Raw genomic sequence first — 24,796 nt, forward strand, 5'->3', positions numbered from 1 at the left:
TGTAACACCCCTTGTTCAAAACCCAAAGCTCCTCATAGTTAAGTAATTAGAGTAACTATTTTGCTGTAGCCAATTTGCACATAAGAAGATGTCCTTGTAGACTGGCAACAACAGACAAATTAGAAGAAACTCTCCAATCCATTCAAAATAAATTATAAAAGCTAGATCTGTTTTAAGCATTATTATAATCCACCTTTCCCTGCCCCAACAGCTATTCACTCATAAATAGAAAGCCATGTTTACTTTGAAAAAGGTGTCCAGTTACTCACATAAAAACAAATGCTGTAAAGACTCAATACATCTAGAGGGGAAAGCAGAGTTAACTAGAGTTTGGTCTGAATTCTGAAGAAGTCATTTGGGCTTGGAGCATTAAAGAGGACCTACCAACATCTGTGATAGGTAGATTGAAGAGCACAATGTGAATGAAGTTCTTCACACATGTTGGGTTCTTAACTTCCTGCTGCAGATCCAATTGAGCAGCAACGTTCTTTAGGACTTGGCCAGTAGTGATGCTATTGATGTGCTCTTCGTAATGAACATTGAAATCTCCCACCCATAGTGTCCGCAAAATAGTATTAAACATGGAAGAGTATTTGCTCTTCAGCCAAGTAGTAGTGTGATAAATTATCAGGATGTTTCCTTGCCATATTTGACTTGATACCATTTAACATCATTGGCCCTGGAGTCAGCATTGATGATGTCCAGGGCAACTCCTAATTGTATCACACTGTTCCATCACAGCTGATAGAATACTACATTCCCAGGATTGGTGGTGTTTGGGATCTAATCATGGAATTATACCTTGGAGATAATGGCCACCTGTTGCTTGACTAGCATGTGGGAGAGCTCACCCTGTTTCAGCCCATGCTTCCAGATCTTAGAGTCATAGAGATGTATAGCACAGAAACAGACCCTTTGGTCCAACCCATCCATGCTGACCAGATATCCCAACCCAATCTAGTCCCATCTGCCATCACCCAGCCCACATCCCTCCAAACCCTTCCTATTCATATACCCATCCAGATGCCTCTGAAATGTTGCAATTGTACTACCCTCCACCACTTCCTCTGGGCAGCTCATTTCATACACGTACCATTCTCTGTGTGAAAAAGTTGCCCCATCGGTCTCTTTTATATTTTTCCCCTCTCACCCTGAACCTATGCCCTCTAGTTCTGGACTCCTGATCCCAGGGAAAAGACTTTGCTTATTTACCCTATCCATGTCCCTCATAATTTTGTAAGTCTCAATAAGGTCACCTCTCAGCCTCCGACGCTCAAAGGAAAACAGCCCCAGCCTGTTCAGCCTCTCCCTGTAGATCAAATCCTCCAATCATGGCTTTAGAAGGAGAACATTGCAGGATTGACAGAGCTGAGCTTACAATTGTTGGTTTCGTGCCTAGATTTTTACAGGAGGTCTGCTTGAGTAATTCCCTTCTTTAGACTTTATAGTGGCTTGTACAACTGAGAGTTTTGCTGGGCCATTTCAGAGGTTAGTTAAGAATCAATCACTTGTGGGTCTGAAGTCACATGCAAGTCAGACCAGGAAAAGACAGATCTCCTGCAGAAGAATGTCCCTCATGAACGGAGGCCTTTTTTGGGGAAGATTATCTCATTAGAGCGATATTCCTTCAGATATTGAATAGATTCAGTCACGTTGTTGTGACATCTGAGATTAAGACCAATGCCAATAATATGTGCAACTCTCCTGTTAATAATATGTTGCCTTTCACTCCTTCAGGCTGAAGCCTTGTCCAGCATGTACTTTAGTGTGATATCTGACAGTGGGACAACTAACAACTGGTTGAAGGGGGCCAGTGTGGCATATTTTAGCCTGTTATACCTTATGCCTGTGAATTTTTCTGAACCAAGTTCAATTTTCTTTTGCCAGCCCTTGTGGAAATGACGGTTCACAATCATTCCATTAGACTTGGGGCCCAACTGTTTATTGAAGGGCTGAAAGCCTCCTGGAGAATGTTGGCTGCTTTAGTTCATAAGAAAGGAGACTCTTCTGCAGAAGAAATTAAAGTGACAACTCCGCTAACTGGACCAGTTAAGCCAATCAAAAATATATAAATATATACAAAACACTGAAGGCCTAAGTGATCTCAGAAAATAAAAATTTCAAAGCTTTTGTAAGCCTAAGACTTGTACCAATGCCTATTTATGTGGAATCTGCAGAACAGGGCATTGAGAAGAAAAACTAAAATATAAAATATCTGGAACTGTTCAATAAATAACTTGTCTATTTGAAATGAAAGAAAAACTGTTTCCCAAAAGAACATTAGTGAACCAGATGGAATTTTATGATATTCAATAATTGTTATATGATTGTCAATATACTTGGTTTTAATTCCAAATTTTTATTGAATCTATTACAGAGGAATTTGAACCCACATGCCCAGATCATGAACCTTGGGTTATGGATTGCTAGTCCAGTGATATTACCAATTATCTCATTGAAACTTACAAAATTATTACAAAATAGAAATAGACAATGTTTCCCTGACTGGGCAGTCTAAAATTCATGGGGCAGAATATGAAGAAAAGGGATTTAAGATAGAGATGAGCAGAAACTTATTTGATCAGAAGATGGTGAATATTTGAAATTCTCTACCACAGCTTAGGATTGGAACCATAAAAGTTTGTGAAATCCAATTCTTATGAACAGAAATCAGGCATGTGAATTGAGGTCTAAGCCTTAACATAATTCTTTACTTTTCCTTCTCAACTAGTCTATGTTGAACTCAAATTCAAGGTGACATACAACCACATGATAAAAGGGAGTTAAGAAACAGGACTGAGAAAGGGAAGCCAGTAGATGCAGTCTATTTGAAGTTCCAAGACTAGGAATATCGCAGTGAGTGACTCACCTCCTAACTCCACACAACCTGCCCATCGTCTAGAAGGCTCAAGTCAGCAGTGAGATAGAATACTCCCCACTTGTCTGCAATTCAAATCAACAATCATGACACCATCCAGGACAAAGCAGCCCACTTGATTGGCACCACATCCACAAGCATCGACTCAGTCCATCACAGACACTCAGTAGCAGTATGGACAATCTACAAGATGCACTGCAGAAGTTCAAGGATGCTTAGAGAGCATGTTCAAAACCAATGAGCACTGCCAGCTAGAAGGACCAGGGCAGCAGATAGATGGGAACACCACCACCTAGAAGTTCCCCTCTGAGCCACTCACCATTGTATTTGGAAATACAAATCAGTTTCTTCACTGGGTCAAAATCCCTGGAATTCCCTCCCTATCAGCATTGTGCATCAACCTACATCATGCGGACAGTAGCGGTTCAGGTTAGCAGCTCATCACCACCTTCTGAGGGCAATGAGGGACAGGCAATAAATGTTGGGCAGCTAGCGATACCCTTATCCCATGAGTTGAGTTTTAAAAATAATTGCTTAGTGAACTAGCTTTAAATGACATATAACAAAGACATATAACAAGTGAGAGACCGAAAAGTATTGACTTTCACTCAAAAAAAACTCTGCAATTGAATTCTTCCTACCAAAGTGAAAAAGCTCACATTCATCTCATATGTTCTTGCCCACTAACTCAGCCCATCTAAAGGCCCCTTAAATTTTTTGATTCCTTTTCTCAATTCACATACCCACTAGGATTGTATCATCTGCAAACACTGCACTTGGACCCCACATCTAAGCCACTGATTAAAAGAAAAGCTGCTGCCCAAGCACTGATTCCTGCCATACCTCACTGGTCACAGCCTGCTAACTTGTGAATGACCTATTTATTCTGACTTTTTGTTTTCTGCATGCTAACTAATCTTCAGTCCATGTAAGTATATTACCCTAATTCTCAGCACTTTAATTTTGTTTATAACTTCCGATGTGGAACATTATCAAAAGCATTCTGAAAGTCTATATACTCCACATCCTCTAGCTCACAATATACCCAAGCCAATGGTGTTAAGGTAATATACTCCATTAGCATGGATAGAGGAGGATTCAACGAACAAACAAGAGAGACAAAGGATAAAAAGAAACATTTTCAGATTGGTGAACTGTAACTGTAAACCAGGGTTCAATAATGAGATCTCTAGTACTTTGTATATTAATGATCAGGATAAATAACATTTTGAAGCTAAATTTACCAACAACAGAAATATGCAAAAAAGCAAGTTGTGAAGAGGGTATTAAAAGTCTGCATTTAATGAGAGAGTGCTATGCTTTGTCTGCCAAATTATGTGCAAAAGTGAGCTCATCCTTATGGGTAAGAACAGCAGTCAGGCAACATATTTAACTGGAGAGACTGCTAGATCTTTTTGTATTTGAATCATTGAAACTTAACATGCAAGTCCAGCCAATCATTTGGAAGGCAAATGGAATGATTGCCACATTGTAAAGGTGAAATGAGCATAAAAGGAAGTCTCAGTGCAACATCTAGGGCATTGTTGAAATAACACCTGGAGTACAGTATGCAAGATTGGTTTCCTTATTTGAGGATATGCTCACATTGCAGGCAGTTCGAAGGTTCACTAGGCTGATTGCTGGATTGAAAGTGTAGCCTCAGAGGGGAAATGTTGAGCACACTGAACTATATTCATTTAGAGTAGAAGTGGACTTGTTGAAATATAAGCAGAGGGGCTTGACAAGTGACATGCAGCACGGATGTATTCTCTTGTAGAAAGTCAATAACTTGAGGGCAGTTTTAAAAGAAGGTGTCTCGTTTAAGACAGAAATGAGGAAGTGTGTCTTCTGAGCATTTCTACTCAGATAGCAATGCAGACTGGATCACTGAATACATTCAATTTTCAATCTGTAAGGTGTTACTGTAGCAGGCAAGAAAGAGTTGAGGCCACAATTAAATCAGCACTGATTTTATTGAATGATGGAGCAAGCTGAGGGGTCACATAGCCTACCAACTGTACTTACTTCCTTAGATTCATATAGGTTAGTAGGCTTCTTGTTTTCAAATTTCCACGGTTTTAGCCCTCCCGATATCTAACCTCCACCAGCTCTAATGCTTCAGGCCCGTGCATTTACAATTCTCTCTTGCATATCTCTGACTTAGGCATCTGTGTCTGTAGTTGTGTTAGCTTTCCCTCCCTAAACCTCCAGGATGATCTTTAAAACCTTCTCTGACCCAGCTTAGATCATATCTCCTACTTAATCTTTTACAGCTTCGTCTCAAGCTGTTAGATAAAACCCCAGAAAGCTGCTTTATAAAAGGTTCGATATATACTGAGGTTACCGTAAAGGACTCTCCTTCCTCAACCTCTCTCCTCACCAGAGGTGTGGTGACCCTGACATTAAACCATCACCACTTGCCTCCCTCTAATGATCTGGCAGGTCTATGGCGACTTTATATACATAAAAGCTGGAGTTACTGTTAATCACAAAAGGTTGTAATTTGACTCATTAAATCACTCACCTACAGAAATGTAGGCACCCATCATAGTATCTAACTGGCCCACACAAAGGCTTTTGCCCCCATGACATTTACTGTGACAACTCTTATAGCTATCAAGAATAAAGAAAAATATAATTGCTTTAAAAAGCATTGATTAAAAATGCAATGTATTCCACGAATTTGTACAAAAAATGCTTGCAATGCAAGTCAGGTGACTTAAGTTAAACATGTGAGAGTGAAGTGCGTAGGTATGAGATTGGTTGGCCATGCACAAGGTCAGACAATTCAAGCAAAAAATATTTAAAACATTGTCAAGATTTAATAAAGAGAATTATTAACCTGAACTATAAATAATATTACATTTCTTCATTCAAAGACATTTGTGAAAAGCACATCTAACATTAAAGATCTGTACATAATTCAACTTTAAATGACATCAGGGCCCCAGCTCAAATTTTATAATCTCAACCATATTAGTTCCGTTTAGCCTGCAGCAGTAAAATGATACCTGAGTTCAGCACTCTGATCAGGAAGGGAATGAAAGAGAAAACAAAGCATCTTGCCCCTCCTTGCAATCCTGTGAACCCCACTGGGTAACTTGGAGGTGATTCGGGCATAATGCAGCATCCTTCCATTATTCCCTGCAACTCAAAATCCAAATTAACCAGCTGGACAAGCAATCAGGAGAACCAACATTGCTTGTTGATTTGAATTCCAGAAGTCAGTATCATCAGGACGGTGTTAAGAAGAAATCTTTGCTTAGCTGTTATCAGCAAGAATCTCTGAGTGCTCCTCCCAGAACTTATCTCCAATGATATCCACATGAAATGGAAGAACTTTCTTGCGAGTCCTTTTAACCACAACATTCTTTCCCTCTGGTGCATCTGGAGTTATAATCTTTTTATCAATAGACTCGTCAACCTTAACCGGATGAAAATAAAACCAGGAAGGGATGTTAATATCCAGAACACAAATCTCACCCAAATACACATAAAACATTGAAGTGCACAGGACAGTCAAACCCAGTAATATTGTCCTATTCAAAGATCAAATCCAATATATCTCCTGGACTCAAATGCTTCCTAAGATGTATCAAATTGCATCTTGAAGCCATTTAAAACTTGCCACTTCAACAGCTTTCCCCTTTAACCTACGCCACAATTCACTGTAAGTAGGTTAAAACGCTTCCCCTAACCCATCCCATTTTTGCATTTGAATTTAAGGTAGTGAACACTTACATCTGCTAGCTGAGCAGTTAATCCTATGTTCTCTGTAACAGTTTACTGCAAGTAGCCTTTTCCAAACATTGACAACTTCCAACAACAGAATTGCACTTCTATTGTGGCCCTCATGATTACACGATGTTCCAAAGCATTTTCGTTCAGTCCTCAAGTGTGGTCACTGTAGTAGTGGAGAAAATCTGGCACACAAGCTCCCACAAATGACCAAATTAACATCCTTTTTCAATTAAAATGTGATGTTGATTGAGGGATAAAAATTGGCCAGGACATTGGGAACAGCATCCTGCTCTTTGTAATAGTGCCATGGGATCATTCCCATGAGGAGGAAAAATGGGGTTTTGATTTAACTTCTCTTGCCAAAGACTCAGTGTTTGATCATGTCCTCGGGATTACAAGGGCAATTCATTAAAATGTATTATTTTAATGTGCTTTCAAGCTTTTAGACAAACATTGTGGATAATTTGCACAAAGCAAGATCCATCACATCAAAACCAGGACCTTCAATTTCTTTATCACAATCAACAGAACTTCTAAACACAGAATTACAGAGCTCCACCCATGTCTTTCTATGCAATCTTTATTCAGGATGGAAAGCTTCTAGAAACAGGGCACCTGCTTAATTTATGACTGGATATTAAATCCCGTAACAGTACAATCTAAAAGATTACACACTCTGAACAGACTACCTCAGAGTTAGCTACACCTCTAAAACCGAAAGGAGTCACTGCTGTATCCACCCAGCTTCCTGCAGATTAGGAATATATCAAAGGATTCTTTTTATTACAATACTGCTTGGGAGAGTGGAGATAGAATCCATAGGGCATTTCAAAAGAGCTGAATATATGTATTGAGCTGGTATAGATACGATGTGTCAAATGATCTCCTTACGTAAAATTCTGATTCCATAATATGCCCTTTCTCCATTTGCCAAACAGACTGATATTCGTCTTTGAATTAGACAAAAGACTTTCATATATTTACAAGGATTTTATTGTTAGTTTGTATTTTAGCAAATACATCACTTTCCACCTTTCTCCTTTGGATCCTTTCCTTGTCTGGAATACCCAAGTTGGGAAGAAGTCAGTGATTTTAAAAAAAAATTCTAATTGAGAAGAGCAAAAATTGCTTTGGTGGTGGTGGTGGTAGTGGTGGGGGGCGGCGGCACTGTAACAAAAATAGAAGAAATTTCCATGAAGCAGCTCAGGTTCTGGGGCACAGGATCCTAAGAGGGCCTTTACCTGTCCAAGCGGGGATATGTTCAGATGGAATCCATTACACACCTGAACCTCCATCAACCCACGAATGACATAGGAGCTGGGCACCACCATATTCAAGCTGTTGCCACAGAACACTCTGGTTCTTGTTGTAGCATTCCTTCACCACAGAGTATATCCGTGACTCTGGTCACCTCTCCCTTCCACCAGCCACTCAAACCAGGGATAACCAAGGCATAGGTTCCTGAACAATAGCTCACAGATGATAGCTACTATTCCTGACAAGGGACAGCTATGATTTGAGTCGACCACGTTCCAGACATTGGTTAGGACAAGAACCCAGTTTTTTTGTCATATCAATAAACCCACCACCAAATTAACAAGTTACAAATGCTGCCCACCAGAACAGAGCAAAAATAACAAATAAAATCAAAAAGAGGAAGACAAAGGATAGGGAATCTAAACTAATTTAGTGTTGAAGGGGAGATGATGCCCTTGTGGTGCCAACCTGTAAAATCTTTCAAAGGTTCACATGGACACCACTTGCTCCCTCTCCAAGGGCACCCAGACACAAACATAGCTATGTTAGAGGGACAGGCATTCAGATACTACACCTGCTACCTGGATCCATTGATGACTACCTTAGCCACGCCCACGAGGTGGTCCTCCTAACTGCCCACCCCTTATGCACAAAGGAGAAGAATGACAAAAAATGCAACAAAAACAAAAGAGGTTTTCCAAATAACTAAACAGTGCAACTAACACTTTCCACAGCACCACGAAGAAGCAGTTGGACTCAGAGTCTGAGAGTTGCATGGAACTGCTAAATGTAACACCCTGCACCTAGGGTCCCAATGGAAAGCCAACTCCACCAGAGAGAGCCTTCTACTGGAGACCTTGCCGCTTGCCTGTGGAACAGAATGCCAAAGCACATCCAGGCAGCAGATGGCATGGATGACACGCAGCAGCTGTCCGTATAGGAAGCATCCTCACGCTATGTAGATGATGATGGATCGAGTTTCCACATCAGGTTGTGGGACAGGGGCTTCTGAGGAAAGTCCACTGATGTGGAATTTTGTCCAAGCCTGGGTATGCTCAGATGGAAGACCACCACATACCTGAGCACCCTCCAACCTGGGAATGATATCAGAGGCGAGCACTGCTGTTTTCAGGTAATGAGACAACCATTACTGTTCAATTTGCCAGGCCACTCCTCCCCACCCCACCCAACATCCCTCTAACAGGTCACTATGGCAGCAATTGCCCTCCTTTTTTCCAGCCACCAGAACCCTTGATGAATGAGACACAGATTCCTACTCTCTGATAATAGCTGCTTATTCTGACAGGGGGACAGTATGATGCAAGTGATTTTGATCAGGGCCAGAAGCTAGCTGTCAAGAAATTTTCTCAACTTGTTCAAGAGATCTTATGTAATGCCTGTGGAGCAGGTGGTACTTGAACTCAGGTCTCCTGGCCTCAAGACAGAGGCACCACCACTGCACCACAAGAGCCCCAAGAACCCAGCTCTTGATATTTTTAATCAACCTGTTCAGAGATGTTACGTCACATATCTGGAGCAGGTGGGACATGATACATAATGTCCGGCCCAGAGATAGGGACACTACCACTGCACCACAATTCTCCACTGGAGGTGGTTTAACATGAGGGTCACCATGACTGACAAGGGGACAGGTTGGAAAAAAACAGCCCTTCACGGTAACCTCAGCCAGTGCAGGAACTGAACCCATGTTGTATATATTACAAATCAGCCATCCAGCCAACTGAGCTAACCAACCCACACCAGAACCTAGCCTTTTTTTTGCCTATTTTCTAAGAACTACGTAGCTGTCAACATGCAATTGGCATAATTTATTCTCAATCAGTTCTGAAAACGTCCTGGTTAGGCCTTTAAAGGCCTGTATTTCAAGCAATGACGTCATTTACTTTCATCTTGGTTCCTAGTGAGGGGAAGCACAAGGAGCAATTTTCAAAGGCAGTTGGGTAGATAGACTCGAACTGACAATGAAATACCAAGTGTAAATGTCATACATCCTGTGGTTGCCATTTGTGTTTTATAGAATTCTGCTCACCTTATGCCATATCAACACTGTTCCTTTTCTATACATTTCTGGTTCGTTATTGTAGTTCACATTAAACTCCAAAAATAAAATGTCGTTTTTTTCTCCAGCAAGACTACCCTGTGACCAAAACAGAATAAAAAACAACGCACCATAAGGCAAATTCAAAACAATATCCTTTCAAGCTGCAATTTAAAAACAAGCAATTGTTAAAGTGACTAATACAGCACAAAGACCTACAGACATTGATAGATAGGAAGTAGCAGTGAAAGCTTATGGACTGAGAAATATTCTAAAAAAAGCCCAAGTTATGAAGATTGGAAGAAATAATATTGGGAAGGTCAATGTTAACAGCTGGAACAAGTATTGCAATTTAATTAGCATCTTGTCTGAAAATGATTTACCACCACAAGGAATGAGAGCCAGACCAGCAATAGCATATAGTGCATATGCTTAAAAAAAAATTGCTTAGATGAATCAGCAAGGATCTAAGGATTCTGAAGACTGCAGTTTAGTGTCTCTTGTTCCGTAAGGTTGTTAATACAGACCGAGAAAGATCAACACCCAGAGACTGGAAATTAGGGAAATGTAATTCTGAAGGAGGAAGGAGTAGGTCAGTTGGAAAGAGTGAAAAGCAAAGACAACATTTAGGATGATGGAGAAAAAGGGAGCTTGATAGTGATTATCAAGAGAAGGCAACAGGTTTAGATTGACCATATTGTAAGACACGAGATCTTACTGAACAAAGTAACTGTAGAAACTTTAAAAGTGTTGGAGACCAAGGAGGGGGGGGGGAAAAATCACCTTACATCATTTAAAATTGAAAACGCAAAGGCATTTATAAATAAATGAAGAGGAAAGTATTAGACAACAAGGAATAAGCAAAGGAGTTGCCCTTGGGTTGGTCACTACTAATCACTCAAAAGTTTTTTTTAAAAAAACTTGAATTTATGGGATTACATCTCTCCAATAACTAAAGTTATTTTGAGTTACAATAACACATATTAGGCAAACCAGCAGCCATTTTGCACAACAGGATCCCACAAACAACAAATCAGAATAATGACAACCTGGTGGTACAGCTTAGAGGCAGAGTGATGGCTACGACACCAGAATAGCATTCTGCTTTAAATGACAGCATGGGATCTTCATTGACAATTTAAAGTAATTGAGACATTAGTTAAATAACTCAGCTGAAGGACCATACTTTCAGTAATGCAGTCCTCCCCATCAAGCACTGCAATGAAATGTCAACCTAGATTGTGTTTCAATATAGAGCTTGAATCCATAACGTGCCACTCAGGTGATGGTCCATCAAATGAGTCAAAACAACAAAGTTCAGCCCCGAAAATACCAGATATGAATTCAGCAAAGGTATTGGGCTGCATGCACAGTGCCAACCATTTTACTCCAAAAACCTCTTATTAAAAGAAATTAGACTAATGGAAACCGGAAAATAATTGACCATTGTCATCAAAAATCTGTCTGGTTCACTGGAGTCCCTCAGGGAAGAAAACTTGCTATCCTTACCTGGTCAGACCTTCATGTGTCTCCAGACCCACAGCAATGTGGTTGACTCTTGGCTGCCTTCTGAAATAGCCTAGCAAGCCATTCAGTTCAAAGCAATTGGGACTAGGCAACAAGTACTGACCTTCACAACAACACCCACATGCCAAGAGAAAGCTAAAAAGTTACCTCTTTCCTATAGAGTTACTACAGTTGCCAGCAACAATCCTCAGCCATAGAAGTGAAAGAAATAAAAATAATGTTTCGGAATCATGGTCAATAGGTACCAACTGCTGCTGCAAGTGAACTTCGGTGGTCACCAGTTGACAATAGATTGGACTTCACTGCGAGATTCTCCATAATCAGTTGGTTTGTGGTTCTCAAGACACATACTAGAGTCACTGATAGGACAATCCTAATTCTCTTCCTTCAATATAGCCCTTAGAAATTTAAGTGAATTGAATGATCAATAATCCATATTTATCAAATGAGCTGTTTTTGTAAGGTTTAGCAGTTAGGTGTATTTAATACCTGTTGTCAGGAGCTATCATACATTAAGCTTTCTGACCACTCAACAGATCCCCATCAAGGTGGTTCAGAACCCCAATAGCTTCGGTTGGTGCATCTATTTACAGAGTTTGATACAGAAGGTAGGTTTGACAGCATTCAAGTAGCCAATTTTTTCTGCTCATGCAATTCAATCTGTAGCATTTCAGCCTTGACCAGTTAGGCAGACTTTTAAGTTTAGTACTTCCCATCATCCCTGACATTTTGTTTCAAATACATAGCTGACGATGTGCTCATCTTTGAATTATCATCACCTTAGCAGAGAGGTTAATGCCTAGCATCTCCCCACTTTGCGACCATTATACTTCAAGCTTTTGTCTTATAGAACTTTTTCTATAGAATCCCTATAGTGCAGAAACAGGCCCTTTGGCCCAACAAGTCCACACCAACTCTCTGATGTGTATCCCAACCAAACCCATTCCTTTACCCTATTATTCTACATTTACCCCTAATTAACACATTCCTTATACTATGCACAATTTAGCATGGCCAATTCACCTAACTTGCACATCTTTGGATTGTGGGAGGAAACCGGAGCACCCAGAGGAAACCCACGCAAACACAGGGAGAATGTGCAAACTCCACACAGACAGTTGCCAGAGGCAGGAGTTGAACCCAGGTCCCTGGCACTGAGAGGCAGCAGTGCTGACACTGAGCCACCGTGCTGTCCTGCATGCTTCAATCTATTAATTCTCTAATCACCACTATTACCATTAGTCTACTCTGTTTACTATTCCAAGCATTGCCAAATGAGAAACTGCTGAGAGGGTATATTCACAGCAACTTAGTATCCCACAAGGAGATGGAAGGAGAAACGCTTGAGATAAGACGATCAGTTAAAACAAAATTTCAAGCAGTTGCCAGGCTTAACCATAGTGAATAGTGTCAAAATTATTACCTTTAGTTTTTCTTCAGCTTCGCTGTTAGACAAACCACCTTGCTGCACTAATGCCCAAAAGGTTGTATTGTAAAGGTTATTAATATGACCTATTGATAGAAAAAAAATCACTGTTTAGAGCATTCCAACTTGAATATTCTTCATCTCAAATTTCAATACATTGCACAGTAGAGGTATGCATGGTGATTGCAAGTGACAGAATTCAATCACTTGAATAATTAAAGTACACCCTATCTTAAGCACAAAAGAGGTATCAATCTTTCAACAGAAAAATTTGGAACAGTTTTGGAATTTTTGTATTATAATCATTTGAACAATGAAAACCAAAATTATCCAGTAAACAAAGTCATAAAGTCATGCAGCACGGAAACAGACCCATTGGTCCAACATGTCCATGCTCACCAAGTGTCTCAAACTACACTAGTCCCATTTGACCCACATCCTTCTAAACCTTTCCTATTCATGTACCTAACCAAATACATTTTAAATGTTGTAACTGTACCTGCATCTACCACTTCTTCTTGTAGTTAATTCCACACAAGAACCACCCTCTTTGTGAACAAGTTGTTCCTCAGGTCTCCTTTAATCTTTCTCCATCTCATCTTCAAAATATGCCCTCTAGTTTTGAGCTCCCCTACCCTAGGGAAAAGACCTTTGCTATTCATCTTATCTATGCGCCTCAATTTTATAAACCTCTATAAAGGTCACCCTTCAACCTCCTACATTCCAGTGTAAAAAGTCCCCAACATATCCAGCATTTCCTTATAACTCAAAACCTCCAGTCCCAGTAACATTCTTGCAATATTTTCTGCAACCTCTCCAACTTAATAGTATCCTTCCTATTTTAGAGTGACCAGAATTATACTCAGTACTCAAAGAGTACTCACCAGTACCCTGTACAACTACAGCATGTCATCCCAATTCCTATACTCAATGATCTAAGCAATGAATGCAAGTGTGCCAAACACCACCTTTACCACCCTGTCTACCTGTGAAACAACTTTCAAAGGATAATGTACTTGAACACCTAGGTCTTTGTTCAACACTACTCCCTTGGGCCCTATCATTAACTATATAAGTCCTCCACTTGCTCACCTTACCAAAATGCAACCCGTCACATTTATCCAAATTACACTCCATCTGCCACTCCTCTGTCCATTGGCTTAATTGATCAAGTTCCCTCATAATCTTAACCTCCTGCACGGTCCACTCTACCACCAACTTTGGTGTCATCCACAAACTAACTAATCATGTTTCTTAAATTCTCAACCAATTTAAAAAAAATAAATAAATGACATATAGCAGTAGACTGGCACTAATCCCTGCAGAACACTGCTGGTCACAGGTCTCCAGTCCAAAAATCAACCCTCCACCAACACCCTCTGTCTCCTAATATCTCTCAGACTACGCTGAGATACCATGCATCTACCAGGATAACAATTACAAGTCATTTTACTAACTTTGGACAAGTCTAGAATGGAATCAAAATACAACTGAAGCAGTCAAAAATGCATTCAAATTATCTCATGTAGATGGTATCCGACCTTAGGAAACAGATGTATGTATACTCGCTTAATAGTTTCCATCCTGTTCAAAGATGAGCAAACACTCCCCAAGGCTAATTTGAGAAATGGGCACGAGGTAGGGGTTTGAGAGGGCCATGATAACCTGAATCTCAGCAAAGAGGCAAAGCCTTTGGTAGGAGATCAAATTATAGAGTGGTTCAATTAATCATATAAACCTTTAATACATCATTGAGTGAAAGCTTGAGAAAAATGAATATAATCGCAATTAAATTATAACTTTAAAAAAAAACTCACAATCTGCCTGCCTCCAACTTAGGTAGTCGCGCAGGTTCTGGTTGCTTGGATAAAGAATGACTCTCCCATCAAATCCAGGTGGAAATAAGAGAGCTTGATCTTTAAAATAATCCTTCCAGTAGAAAACAAAGCTGGAAGAAAACTGAGAGACCACGTGGCTCATGAATTTGCTGTTGGAAGAGGAGGGAAACAAAGTGAACTGTTAATCACAGTAAATCATGTTACATTTATCAAACTAAGTATGTAAGTTAGTTCGCTGAGCTTGAAGGTTTGTTTTCAGATGTTTCGTCACCGTACTAGGTAACACAATCAGAGCGTCTCCGGTGAAGCACTGGTGATATATCCCATCTCTCTATGTATGGGTCTTGGTTTCTTAAGGTGGGTAACGTAATTTCCAGTTCTGGCCACCAAAAGACACAATCCACTATCACTAGTTTCTATACACACAGGAGGACATCACTTTAACTGAGACAACACACACATCTTAAGACAGGTTAAACAAAGACATGCATGAGAATTCTTAGAGGCATGGCATTCTAACCAGAACTCCATCAATAAACACATCAATTTAGATCCTACCTTCCCTTGAAAAAGAACCTGAAATGACATCACCCACCTTAAGAAACCAAGACCTATAAATAAAGAGGTGGGACATACCACCAGCTCTTCACCGGAGACTCTCAATGATGATGTTACCTAGTCATGATGATGAAACGTCTGAAAACAAACCATCAAGCTCAGCGAGCTAACTTACATAGTCGGGGTTGGTGGCAGGCTATGGGGGCGGGGTCTTGCGCACAATGTGCTTTTGCCTAGTCTCCTGAACAGGGAGCAGACTTCACATAAAATTCCGAGCCCCAGGGGAAACCAATTTACCGAATAATCAATTATCCGAATGAAATAGTACCCGCCCATCTTGTTCAGATAATCAAGGTTCCTCTGTATTACAATGGTTCTGAAAGAATAAAAACAGATTTATCCTTTGGTTCAGTAAGCAAATATGCGATCCTAAAAGGTACTGTGTGGTAACAAAGTGGGACTTAGTACAAGATGGACTAATGGTTGAATGGCGTGGGTGAGCAGACATGGGAGAGAAAGGACTTCAGGAACAGATTACAATCATTATTTCACGCAAACACAAGAAATCCAGTCTTATCACCGTAAACTGTAAATTCACACTAGTGAGTTATAAATACCAAGATATGAAAAGACATGGAACCAAGGCAAGTAGATGGAATTAAAGTACAAAGTAATAATCTAATTGAATGTAGGAATAGACTCAACATGTCGTCCTCTTTCCTATGCTTGATACAGGCCAAGCTTTGAAATTAATTTTCAATACTTGCTCATTTACTTCCTTAAAATCTTATGGAATCTATTTGTTTGTTTCACCTCAACCATCCTTAGTCTTAAAATAAATGAATGTATTCATCTTTTAAACTCTTTCATTCTTCCTTGAATTATACTAAATTTATGCTTTCTAGTTACTAAGTGAGCAACTAGTAGAAAGAATTTTCCTATTTATGTTAAAGCTTTAATAACTTATTTCAGATCTTATCCTTTGTTGCTAGAATTTAAAGAGTCTCCATTCCTCCAGTCTTTCCTGGTAACAATGAATGTAAACCATAAACTAATAAATACATCTCTGCTTTCCCTGACTCCTGGCTCACAATACATCCAAACTAAATAAAACCAGAAAACTAATCCAGAGTGAAAGCTTCTATTTGTACACTACACCTTGCTCTCCTTTTGAACCAGTTACTTGTCTTTTTGAAGACAAAGCTGTATTCATCACTTTGGCCATAGGCGATTACAATGTCGTTCAGTTCTTCCATGACAGTTAAAGCACATCGTGTCATCAGACGGAGGGCCCGCTCATCATTGGGCTTTCTGAAATCATGCAGATTTGCAAACCTGAAGTGAAGAAATAAGTTTAAATAAGTGCAAGAGTTACAAACAGTAGCACTTTCATCACACTGAACTTAGAAACCAAACACATTCAGCCAGGATACAAAGCTTCGACCTGACCCTACCTGACAAAAGGAGGAGTAATTTCCTCAAATTCAGCAACAAAAGAACATAAGTTCTGGAATTTTGACAAACATGCCTGGGATATGATTGCCATGACAAAGATTAGATTAGACTAGATTCCATACAGAGTGGAAATAGGCCCTTCGGCCCAATAAGTCCACACCGACCCTCTGACGAGCAACCTACCCAGACCCATTCCCCTACATTCACCCCTAACTAATGCACCTAACACTACGGGCAATTTAGCATGGCCAATTCACCTAACCTGCACATCTTTGGACTGTGGGAGGAAACCGGAGCACCCGGAGGAAACCCACGCAGGCACGGGGAGAAATGTGCAAACTCCACACAGGCAGTTGTCCAAGGTGGGAATTGAACCCGGGTCCCTGGCGCTGTGAGGCAGCAGTGCTAACTACTGAGCCATTGTGCCACTGAATGGATAATTTGAGCTGAGTACAGAAAGCCAATATTGATGTGTAATAGCTACGGCATGTCTACCAAATGTAACTGAATTGTTGCAGGAACTAACTATAGTTGTTAAAGGAATGTCTATGGAAGGAATTCATATGGTGCTCCACGTAAGAAACAGTTAACTGAAATTAACACTTAATGACTCAGTTATTCGCAACATTTATTAATGACTTTGATAATACGTTAGAGAGTCATATATCCAAGTTTTGAGATGTCACAAAGATTGACAATATAGTAAATCAGTGTATAAATGTGAATAGAAGAACCTGTAACAGATGGATTTAAATTCAGTTAAATGGGAGGTCACTGATTTCGGATCAAAAAAGGAAAAGATGTGACCATGTCAATTCAAAGAGCTTTAGAGGTCATGAAGACAGATCAGGTACAAAACATAATTTTAGAAAACTTAAGGAATGATAGCCTTTATAACTTCTGGCACAATAAAGAGTTTTGCTACAGTTATACAAAACTTATGTTAGACCATATCTGACTATTTGGCTACAGAACTGCTGGTAACAATCTTTGTGACATTGGTGGCAGTGGAGGATTGCTTATCAGAATGGAGGCCCTGACCAGAGACGAGCCACAAAGATCAGTGCTGGGTCCATTGCTTTTCATCATTTATATAATTGGTTTGGATGCAAATAGGAGATATGGTAAGTTTGCAAATGACACCAAAAATGGTGGTGTAGTGAACAATGAAGAAGGTTACCTCAAAGTGCAATGGGACCTCAATCAGATGGGCCAATGGGCTGAGTGGTGGCAGATGGAGTTTAATTTAGATAAATGAGAGGTGCTGCATTTTGGAAAGACAAATAAGGCAGGACTTATACACTTAATAGTAAAGTCCAGAGGAAGTGTTGCTGAACAAAGACGCCTGGGGGATGCAGGTTCATAGTTCCTTGAAAGTAGAGTCACAGGTAGATCAGATAGCGAAGGTTTGGTCAGTGCATTGAGTACAGGAATTAGGAGATCATGCTGCAGCTGTACAGGACATTGGTTAGGCCACATATGGCATACTGTGTACAATTCTGGTCTCCCTCCGATAGGAAGAATGTTGTGAAACTTGAAAGGGTTCAGAAAAGATCTGCAAGGATGTTGCCAGGGTTGTAGGACTTGGGCTTTAGGGAGAGGCTGAGTAGGCTGTTGCTATTTTCCCTGGAGCATCAGACGCTGAGAGGTGACGTCATAGAGGTTTATAAAATCACGAGGGGCATGGAGAGGGTAAATAGACAAGGTCTTTTCCCCAGGGTGGAGGAGTCTAAAACTAGAGGCCATAGGTTTAAGCTAAGAGGGGAAAGATTTAAAAGGGTCCCAAGGGGCAACATTTTCACGCAGAGGGTAGTTTATGTATGGAATAGTCTGCCAGAGGAAGTGGTGGAGGCTAATATAATTACAACATTTAAAAGGCATGTAGATGGGTATATGAATAGGAAGGGTTTTGAAGGATATGGGCCAAATGCTGGCAAATGGGACTAGATTTATTTCAGATGTCTGGTCTAACTCGTCCATGTTGACCAAAGAGTTTATTTCTGTGCTGTATAACTCTGCGGCTCTGAAATAATGTGCTCTGCTCTCTTCAGGCCAAATAATTGATTAGCCTGGGAAGGAAAATAGCAAATTCAGAAGAATACTATCAGGATTCCACTGGTGATATTAGGAATAGAGATGAACACAGATGATTAAGAAATTAGTTCATTTCAGGCAAACAATAATTTAGAAGAAAATCATTCCACTAATGGGAGTCTAAGACAAGGACGAATTTAAAGAACCCATTTAGGAGAAAAATTAGCAAACACTGGAAAAATAGTGGTAGAAAGGAGAGCAGGATTGACTGGATTGATTTTTGAAAGAGTTGGCACAATCTTTATTTGCTGAACAGCTTCCTTCCATGATGCAATATTCTATATGCTGTAAGGTTGAAGGTGCCAGCTCAATTAGTAATTTTAAAATAAGGTTTTTTGTAGACAAGGGCATTAAAGGACTTAATGTGACAGCCGGTGAAATAATTTAAGACCATTCATTACTTTATTATGTAATGGACAGGCTCAAGGTCTAAATGGTCTATTCTCTCTCTTATGTCCATGAACCAGGATCCAAACAGATCTGCAGACGTGAGTGATGGATTACCGATACTTCGCAAGATGTAAGATACAGACAGCAGAGATTTTAGATAAATGTTAATTTTAGGGGCTTAATAAAAAGCAGCAAAATGTAGTATGCATCTCTGCTTTCCACTCACTTGTGAAAATTTCTACCATCCAGTCGAACCACAACCCAGCAATTTTGTAGACAGGTATCATCAGCTTCAAACTGGCGAACATATTCAAATTTAGTTTTAGCCATGGTTTTGTGTCTTTGAGCTTGCACATGGAATCCTCTATTTGTTTCCCTACCGCATCTAGAAAAACCAACCGTAAGAGCAGCTTTTGAAAGTCGATTCAAATATGTCCTATATAGCATTGAGTAGCCTGCAAAAGTACAAGAGGTTAACAATTATTATTGATTCACTCCAGGCAGCACAAAGTTTCATGGTACTATCATTTTAACATCAACTGTTTTTCAGAGTCTCAGTCTCAAACAGCCCACATTTATAAAATGCTATAAAAGTAGGAACAAAACACCAAAGTTATCTGCTTCTAGATTACTGTCTAGACTAACATCCCCATTAAGCTGCATGACCACTCACTGTACCCAGAAGTTCTGATAAAGAATACTCATAAATTAGCCTCAAAGTTGCTGCACAAAACACAATTCGAGTCAGGACACAAATTGAAGGCCTTTCGCAGAAAGAAGTTGAAGGAAATATTGCTCTAGATTGATAACAAAATAAAGATGCGGATGCTGGAGGCCTGAAATGAAAACAGAAATTACTGGTGAAACTCAGCAGATCTGGCAGCACCTCCAGGTAAAATGCAGTGTTAATGTTTCAAGTTCAGTGATTCTTCATCAGAACTGATAGCAGCTGGAAAAAGTGATATTTGGATTTGAAACGTTAACTCTACTTTCGTTCCAGAGCTGCATAGCTGTGGCTTGATATCCGATCACTATGCATAAGTTTCCTTTATTTTCTTCTGCTTTTCTCACCACCCTGTACTCTTTATGCAGTAGTTTCTCATGCAAGAAACAGGCAAAAGCAAGCAGAGAGCAGCAGCCAGTAGCAGCTGACGATGGACTGACATCAAAGTTTACATGCAGTGATGTGAGCAGCCTCTGCTGGCAGCAAAACATACTGTACCTGGTATTCCCAGGCAGTCTCCCAACCAAGCACTAACCAGACCAGAGTCTGCTCAGCTTCTGAGATTAGATGTTATCTAGGGCTTTCAGACCAGTATGGTCATTGGCATTTACTAGTTAGCTGTTACTTTAGTTAAAGAAACATCACACTGTTTCCTTTGTAGTTACTGTTTCATAAATGACAGTAGTTTATACTTTTAATTACTTTACTCTCTCCCAGTATTCTGCCTCCCACTTAAGCGAACAAGCGCTATTCTTCCAAAAGTAGTCAGACTTGTACAAAAGCATTTCCCCCCAATCCCTTAAAAAAGGTAATTACAAAAATTACACTTGCCGACAGAATAGCAACCTTCACATTATAACAGGTACAAAATTCCTTTTGAAATTGCGCCAATTCCAAACAGAAGCCAGCCTTCAAATTAACAAGATAGTTTGGAAGCAACAAGACAAGAACCACAGGTACAGGAGGTACCAGGGCAAAAACCACACAGTGTCTAATTCGATCTCTCCATTCAATATTCTTGCAAAATAGAGAACATCAAACCCTCCAACTATCGAGGACTGGATGCTTGCTTAGCTTTGTCCCAGGCAAATCAGGGCAGGTCTTATATACATAAGATCCGGGTGAGTGTTGCTGAACAAAGAGACCTTGGAATGCAGGTTCATAGTTCCTCAAAAGTATGTTCGCAACTAGATGGGGTAGTGGAGGCGGCATTCGGTATGCTTGCTTTATTGATCGGTGCATTGAGTATAGGAGTTGAGAGGTCATGTTGTAGCTGTACAGGACATTGGTTTGGCCACTTTTGGAATACTGCATTCATTTCTGGTCTCCCTGCTGTAGGACGGAGATTGCTAAACTTAAAAAGGTGCAGGAAAGATTTACAAGGATGCTGCTGGGACTGGAGGGTTTGAACTATAGGGAAAGGCTGAATAGGAAAATAAAATAATTTCCCTCCAGTGTTGGAGGCTGAGGGGTGACCTTATACAGGTTTATAAAAACCATGAGAGGTCAGGAGAGGGTGAATAGCCAGGGTCTTTTTCCTAAGGTAGGAGAGTCCAAAACTAGAGGGCATAGGTGTAAGGTGACAGGGGAAAAAGATATAAGGAGCCTATGGGGTACCTTCTTCACACAGTGTGGCATGTGCGTATAGAACAAGTTGCCAGACTAAGTAGTGGAGGGGGTTACAATTACAACATTTAAAATGCATCTGGATGTGTACATGAACAGGAAAGGTTTGATATGCGCAAAATGCTGACAAATGGGATTAGATTTATTTAGAATACCTGGTCAGCATGGACGAGTTGGACTGAAGGCAAGTGTGTGATGCTGGAAAAGCACAGCAGATCAGGCAGCATCCGAGCAGGAGAAATCGATATTTTGGGCATATGCCCTTCATCAGGAATCAAAACACTCATGCCTAAAAAGGTCAATTCTCCTGCTGCGCTTTTCCAGCACCACACACTCAACTCTGATCTCCAGCATCAGTAGTCCTCATTTTCTCCTAGTTGGACTGAAGGGTCTGTTTCCCTGCTGTGTATCTCTATGACTCTAACAGGTCAGAAGGGTTGAACGGCCAATTCAGTTCTATTAATTTTTGCCTTTATTGATAGGAGATTGGGAGTTTAAAAGTAGGAAAGTCTTGTTCCAAGTGTGCAGGGTGTTGTTGAAGTCAAAGTTTTGATGCCCATGTTTAAGAAAGGATATACTAGGAGTGGAGGCAGTTCAAAAGAAATTTGCTGGGTTGATTCCTGGGATGAAGTAGTTGACTTATCAGGAATCACTAGATAAAACCTTTATTCATTACAGTTGAGAAGAATGAGGAGTGATCGTATTGAAAACATACAAGATTTTGAGGGGGCTTGCAGGGTGGATGTTGAGAAGATGCTTCCATTTGTGGGGAATCTTGAATGAGGAGGCACAGTTACAAAATAAGGGGACACATTTAAACAGAGATGCGAAGGTATTTTGTATCCCGGACAGTGATGAATATTTGGAATTCTCTTCTCCAGAGATGTGCGAAGGCTCAATCATGGAAAGTGTTTAAGGAGAGGTGGAAACATTTTAGAAATAGAGGAGTCGAGCACAATACTCCCTCTCATATTTGTAGAGACACAGCCATTCCAACAGTCCACAGGCAGCAATCGACATGCCAATGCTATTCACAGCAGTTCCAGAAGTTGCTGTCTCCACAGACCAAATCCAAAATGAGCAGGAATGCTGACTGAGAACTATGAGGATTGCGGCAGATCAGCAATGACTTTGTTGAAGGGCAAGACCAGCTTGAGACACTAATGGTCCATTTCTGCTGTTATTTCCATTCTTAATATCATCATTGCCACCCACCTAAGCATATCTTCTTGAGCAAGGATATTGTGAAACTTGAAAGCGTTCAGAAAAGATTTACAAGGATGTTGCCAGGGTTGGAGGATTTGAACTATAGGGAGAGGTTGAATAGGCTGGGGCTGTTTTTCCTGCAGCATAGGAGGGTGAGGGGTGGCCTTATCGACATTTATAAAATCATGAGGGGCATGAATAAGTCAAATATACAGTCTTTTCCCTGGGGTGCTGGGGTCAAGAACTAGAAAACATAGGTTTAGGATGAGAGGGGAATGATTTAAAATGGACCTAAGGGCAACTTTTTCACCCAGAGCGTGGTGTGTATGGCATGAGCTGCCAGACGAAGTGGTGGAGGCTGGTACAATCACAACATTTAAAAGGCATCTGGATAGGTGTATGAATAGGAAGGATTTAGAGAGATGTGGGCCAAGTGCTGGCAAACAGGACTGGATTAGGATATCTGGTTGGCGTGGACAAGTTGGACCAAAGGGTCTGTTTCTGTTCTGTACTTCTCTATGACTCTATAAATGCAAATGCTGATTCAGTACCTAAGCAATGACTAAAGACCACTTTTTTTACTCCCTACTCATCCCCACTTCTCCTTCCACTACCTTAGTATTGTATATGTATTGAAACAAAATGTCTTAAATTCCTCTTTAAATCTGGCACTAAACTATTTTCTCATTAAGTGGAAGTGCCTTCTCCTATGAAGGAGCAATGCTCCAAACGTTTATGATTTCAAATAAACCTGTTCAACTATAACCTAGTGTCGTGTGACTTCTGACTATTTTCTCATCACCTTTCTTAAATTATTCATGTTCTTTGTATACTCAGTTTGGCTATATACACTCCACTCCCCATAGTAGCATCTCCAACCCAAAGGATTGGGACGCAGAACAGTGCTGAAGGCAATGCAGATGCCATTCGGCTCAATGAGTCTGCATCGACCCTACAAACAGCATTCCACCCCATCCTTGTAACCATACATGGGATTTTAATGACGGCTATCCCATGTAACCTGCATCTCACTGAACACTAAGGGGCAATTTAGCAATGACAAATCCACCTTACCTGCACATGTTTGGACTATGGGAGGAAACCCACACAGACACAAAACACGCAAATTCCACAGTTAGTCACCCAAGGCTGGAATCAAAACCAGGGTCCTGTTATGACTTAGCAATGCTAACCACTATGCCACCACAGTGAGCCACCTCCCATGACTGCACATTGCATTCTTCCCACCACTCCACTCTGCATCCACATCGACCCCACACCTATACCCCATGCCAGCTTTTCCAGCACCACACTCTCCTCTACATCAGGAGAGGGGACACCTACTTGCAGATCATTTCAGAGAGCATCTCTGGTACACCTACACCAATGGTGCGGGGAAATGAAGGGGGGCACGGGGGAGGGGAGTGCACAGCAGGGAAGAGGGGGCAGAATAGGTCACAGCAAGGAAGGGGGCAGAATGGGAAAGGGGTAGCACAGAGCAGGGAAGGGGGTTGTGGAGGGAGAGGAAGGGGATGGGTGTGTGGAGGAGGAAGTGGGGTGGAGGGGTATATGATCTACACACTGTCCCATCGCACTCCCGTCTCCTGTGCAAGGGCTCAACAAACTCCTCCCCTCCTCTCAAGAAGCGTCCCTCATACCTGACTCGCCAGCCGCCCGCCGGTTTCCGCCGGAGACCAAAATCAACCGCCTCCCTCACTTCAGTCCAACGCCGACCCAGGCCCGGGGCCACTGCGAGGCTGCGCAGTGCCCCCGGCCGGGAGCACAACCAACAGTGAGAAGGAGGGAGGGTAGACCCTTCTATGGCTTTAAAATTAAACAAAACAACACCAGACGGACAGTTGAGAGGGGATTAAATCTTAGAAACAAGTGGTAACAATAGTCACGACTCCTCTCACTGTCCTTATCCGGGAGAGGTTTGCACGCAAGTAGGCCGGCAGATGAAAGTCACCCCCTCTCCGTCCCTTGTGGTATATCCGGGGATGATGGACAGATGGGT

The 24,796-nt window shown here is 40.9% G+C and overlaps 1 protein-coding gene across 2 annotated transcripts; it reads right to left on the bottom strand.

The window, feature by feature from the left end:
* Nucleotides 1-5,678: 5,678 nt before the first annotated feature.
* Nucleotides 5,679-24,544, bottom strand: thg1l (tRNA-histidine guanylyltransferase 1-like). 2 transcript variants are annotated; one of them, XM_072591124.1, is made up of 7 exons: nucleotides 24,438-24,544; nucleotides 19,450-19,678; nucleotides 16,443-16,619; nucleotides 14,706-14,875; nucleotides 12,886-12,974; nucleotides 9,927-10,034; nucleotides 5,679-6,302 (listed from the first exon to the last, which is right to left on the bottom strand). In XM_072591124.1, exons 2-7 carry the CDS (start codon nucleotides 19,668-19,670, stop codon nucleotides 6,141-6,143), a joined length of 927 nt encoding a protein of 308 aa, XP_072447225.1. In that variant the 5' UTR covers nucleotides 19,671-19,678; nucleotides 24,438-24,544; the 3' UTR covers nucleotides 5,679-6,140. The 2 variants fall into 2 exon arrangements, with proteins under 2 accessions (XP_072447225.1, XP_072447226.1); XM_072591125.1 differs by having other exon boundaries at nucleotides 19,450-19,608; nucleotides 24,438-24,540.
* Between the last annotated feature and the right edge of the window lie 252 nt (nucleotides 24,545-24,796).

This window comes from Chiloscyllium punctatum, chromosome 20, assembly GCF_047496795.1.
Source record: "Chiloscyllium punctatum isolate Juve2018m chromosome 20, sChiPun1.3, whole genome shotgun sequence".
Lineage (NCBI taxonomy): Eukaryota > Metazoa > Chordata > Chondrichthyes > Orectolobiformes > Hemiscylliidae > Chiloscyllium > Chiloscyllium punctatum.

Coding starts and splice junctions, on each gene's coding strand:
- thg1l (XM_072591124.1), bottom strand. CDS start 19,670: ATGCTATATAGGACATATTTGAATCGACTTTCAAAAGCTGCTCTTACG. Junction 14,876..16,442: donor TGGTTCAAAAGGAGAGCAAG/GTGTAGTGTACA, acceptor CTCTTCCAACAG/CAAATTCATGAGCCACGTGG. Junction 10,035..12,885: donor AAGCTGAAGAAAAACTAAAG/GTAATAATTTTG, acceptor TTTTGGTCACAG/GGTAGTCTTGCTGGAGAAAA.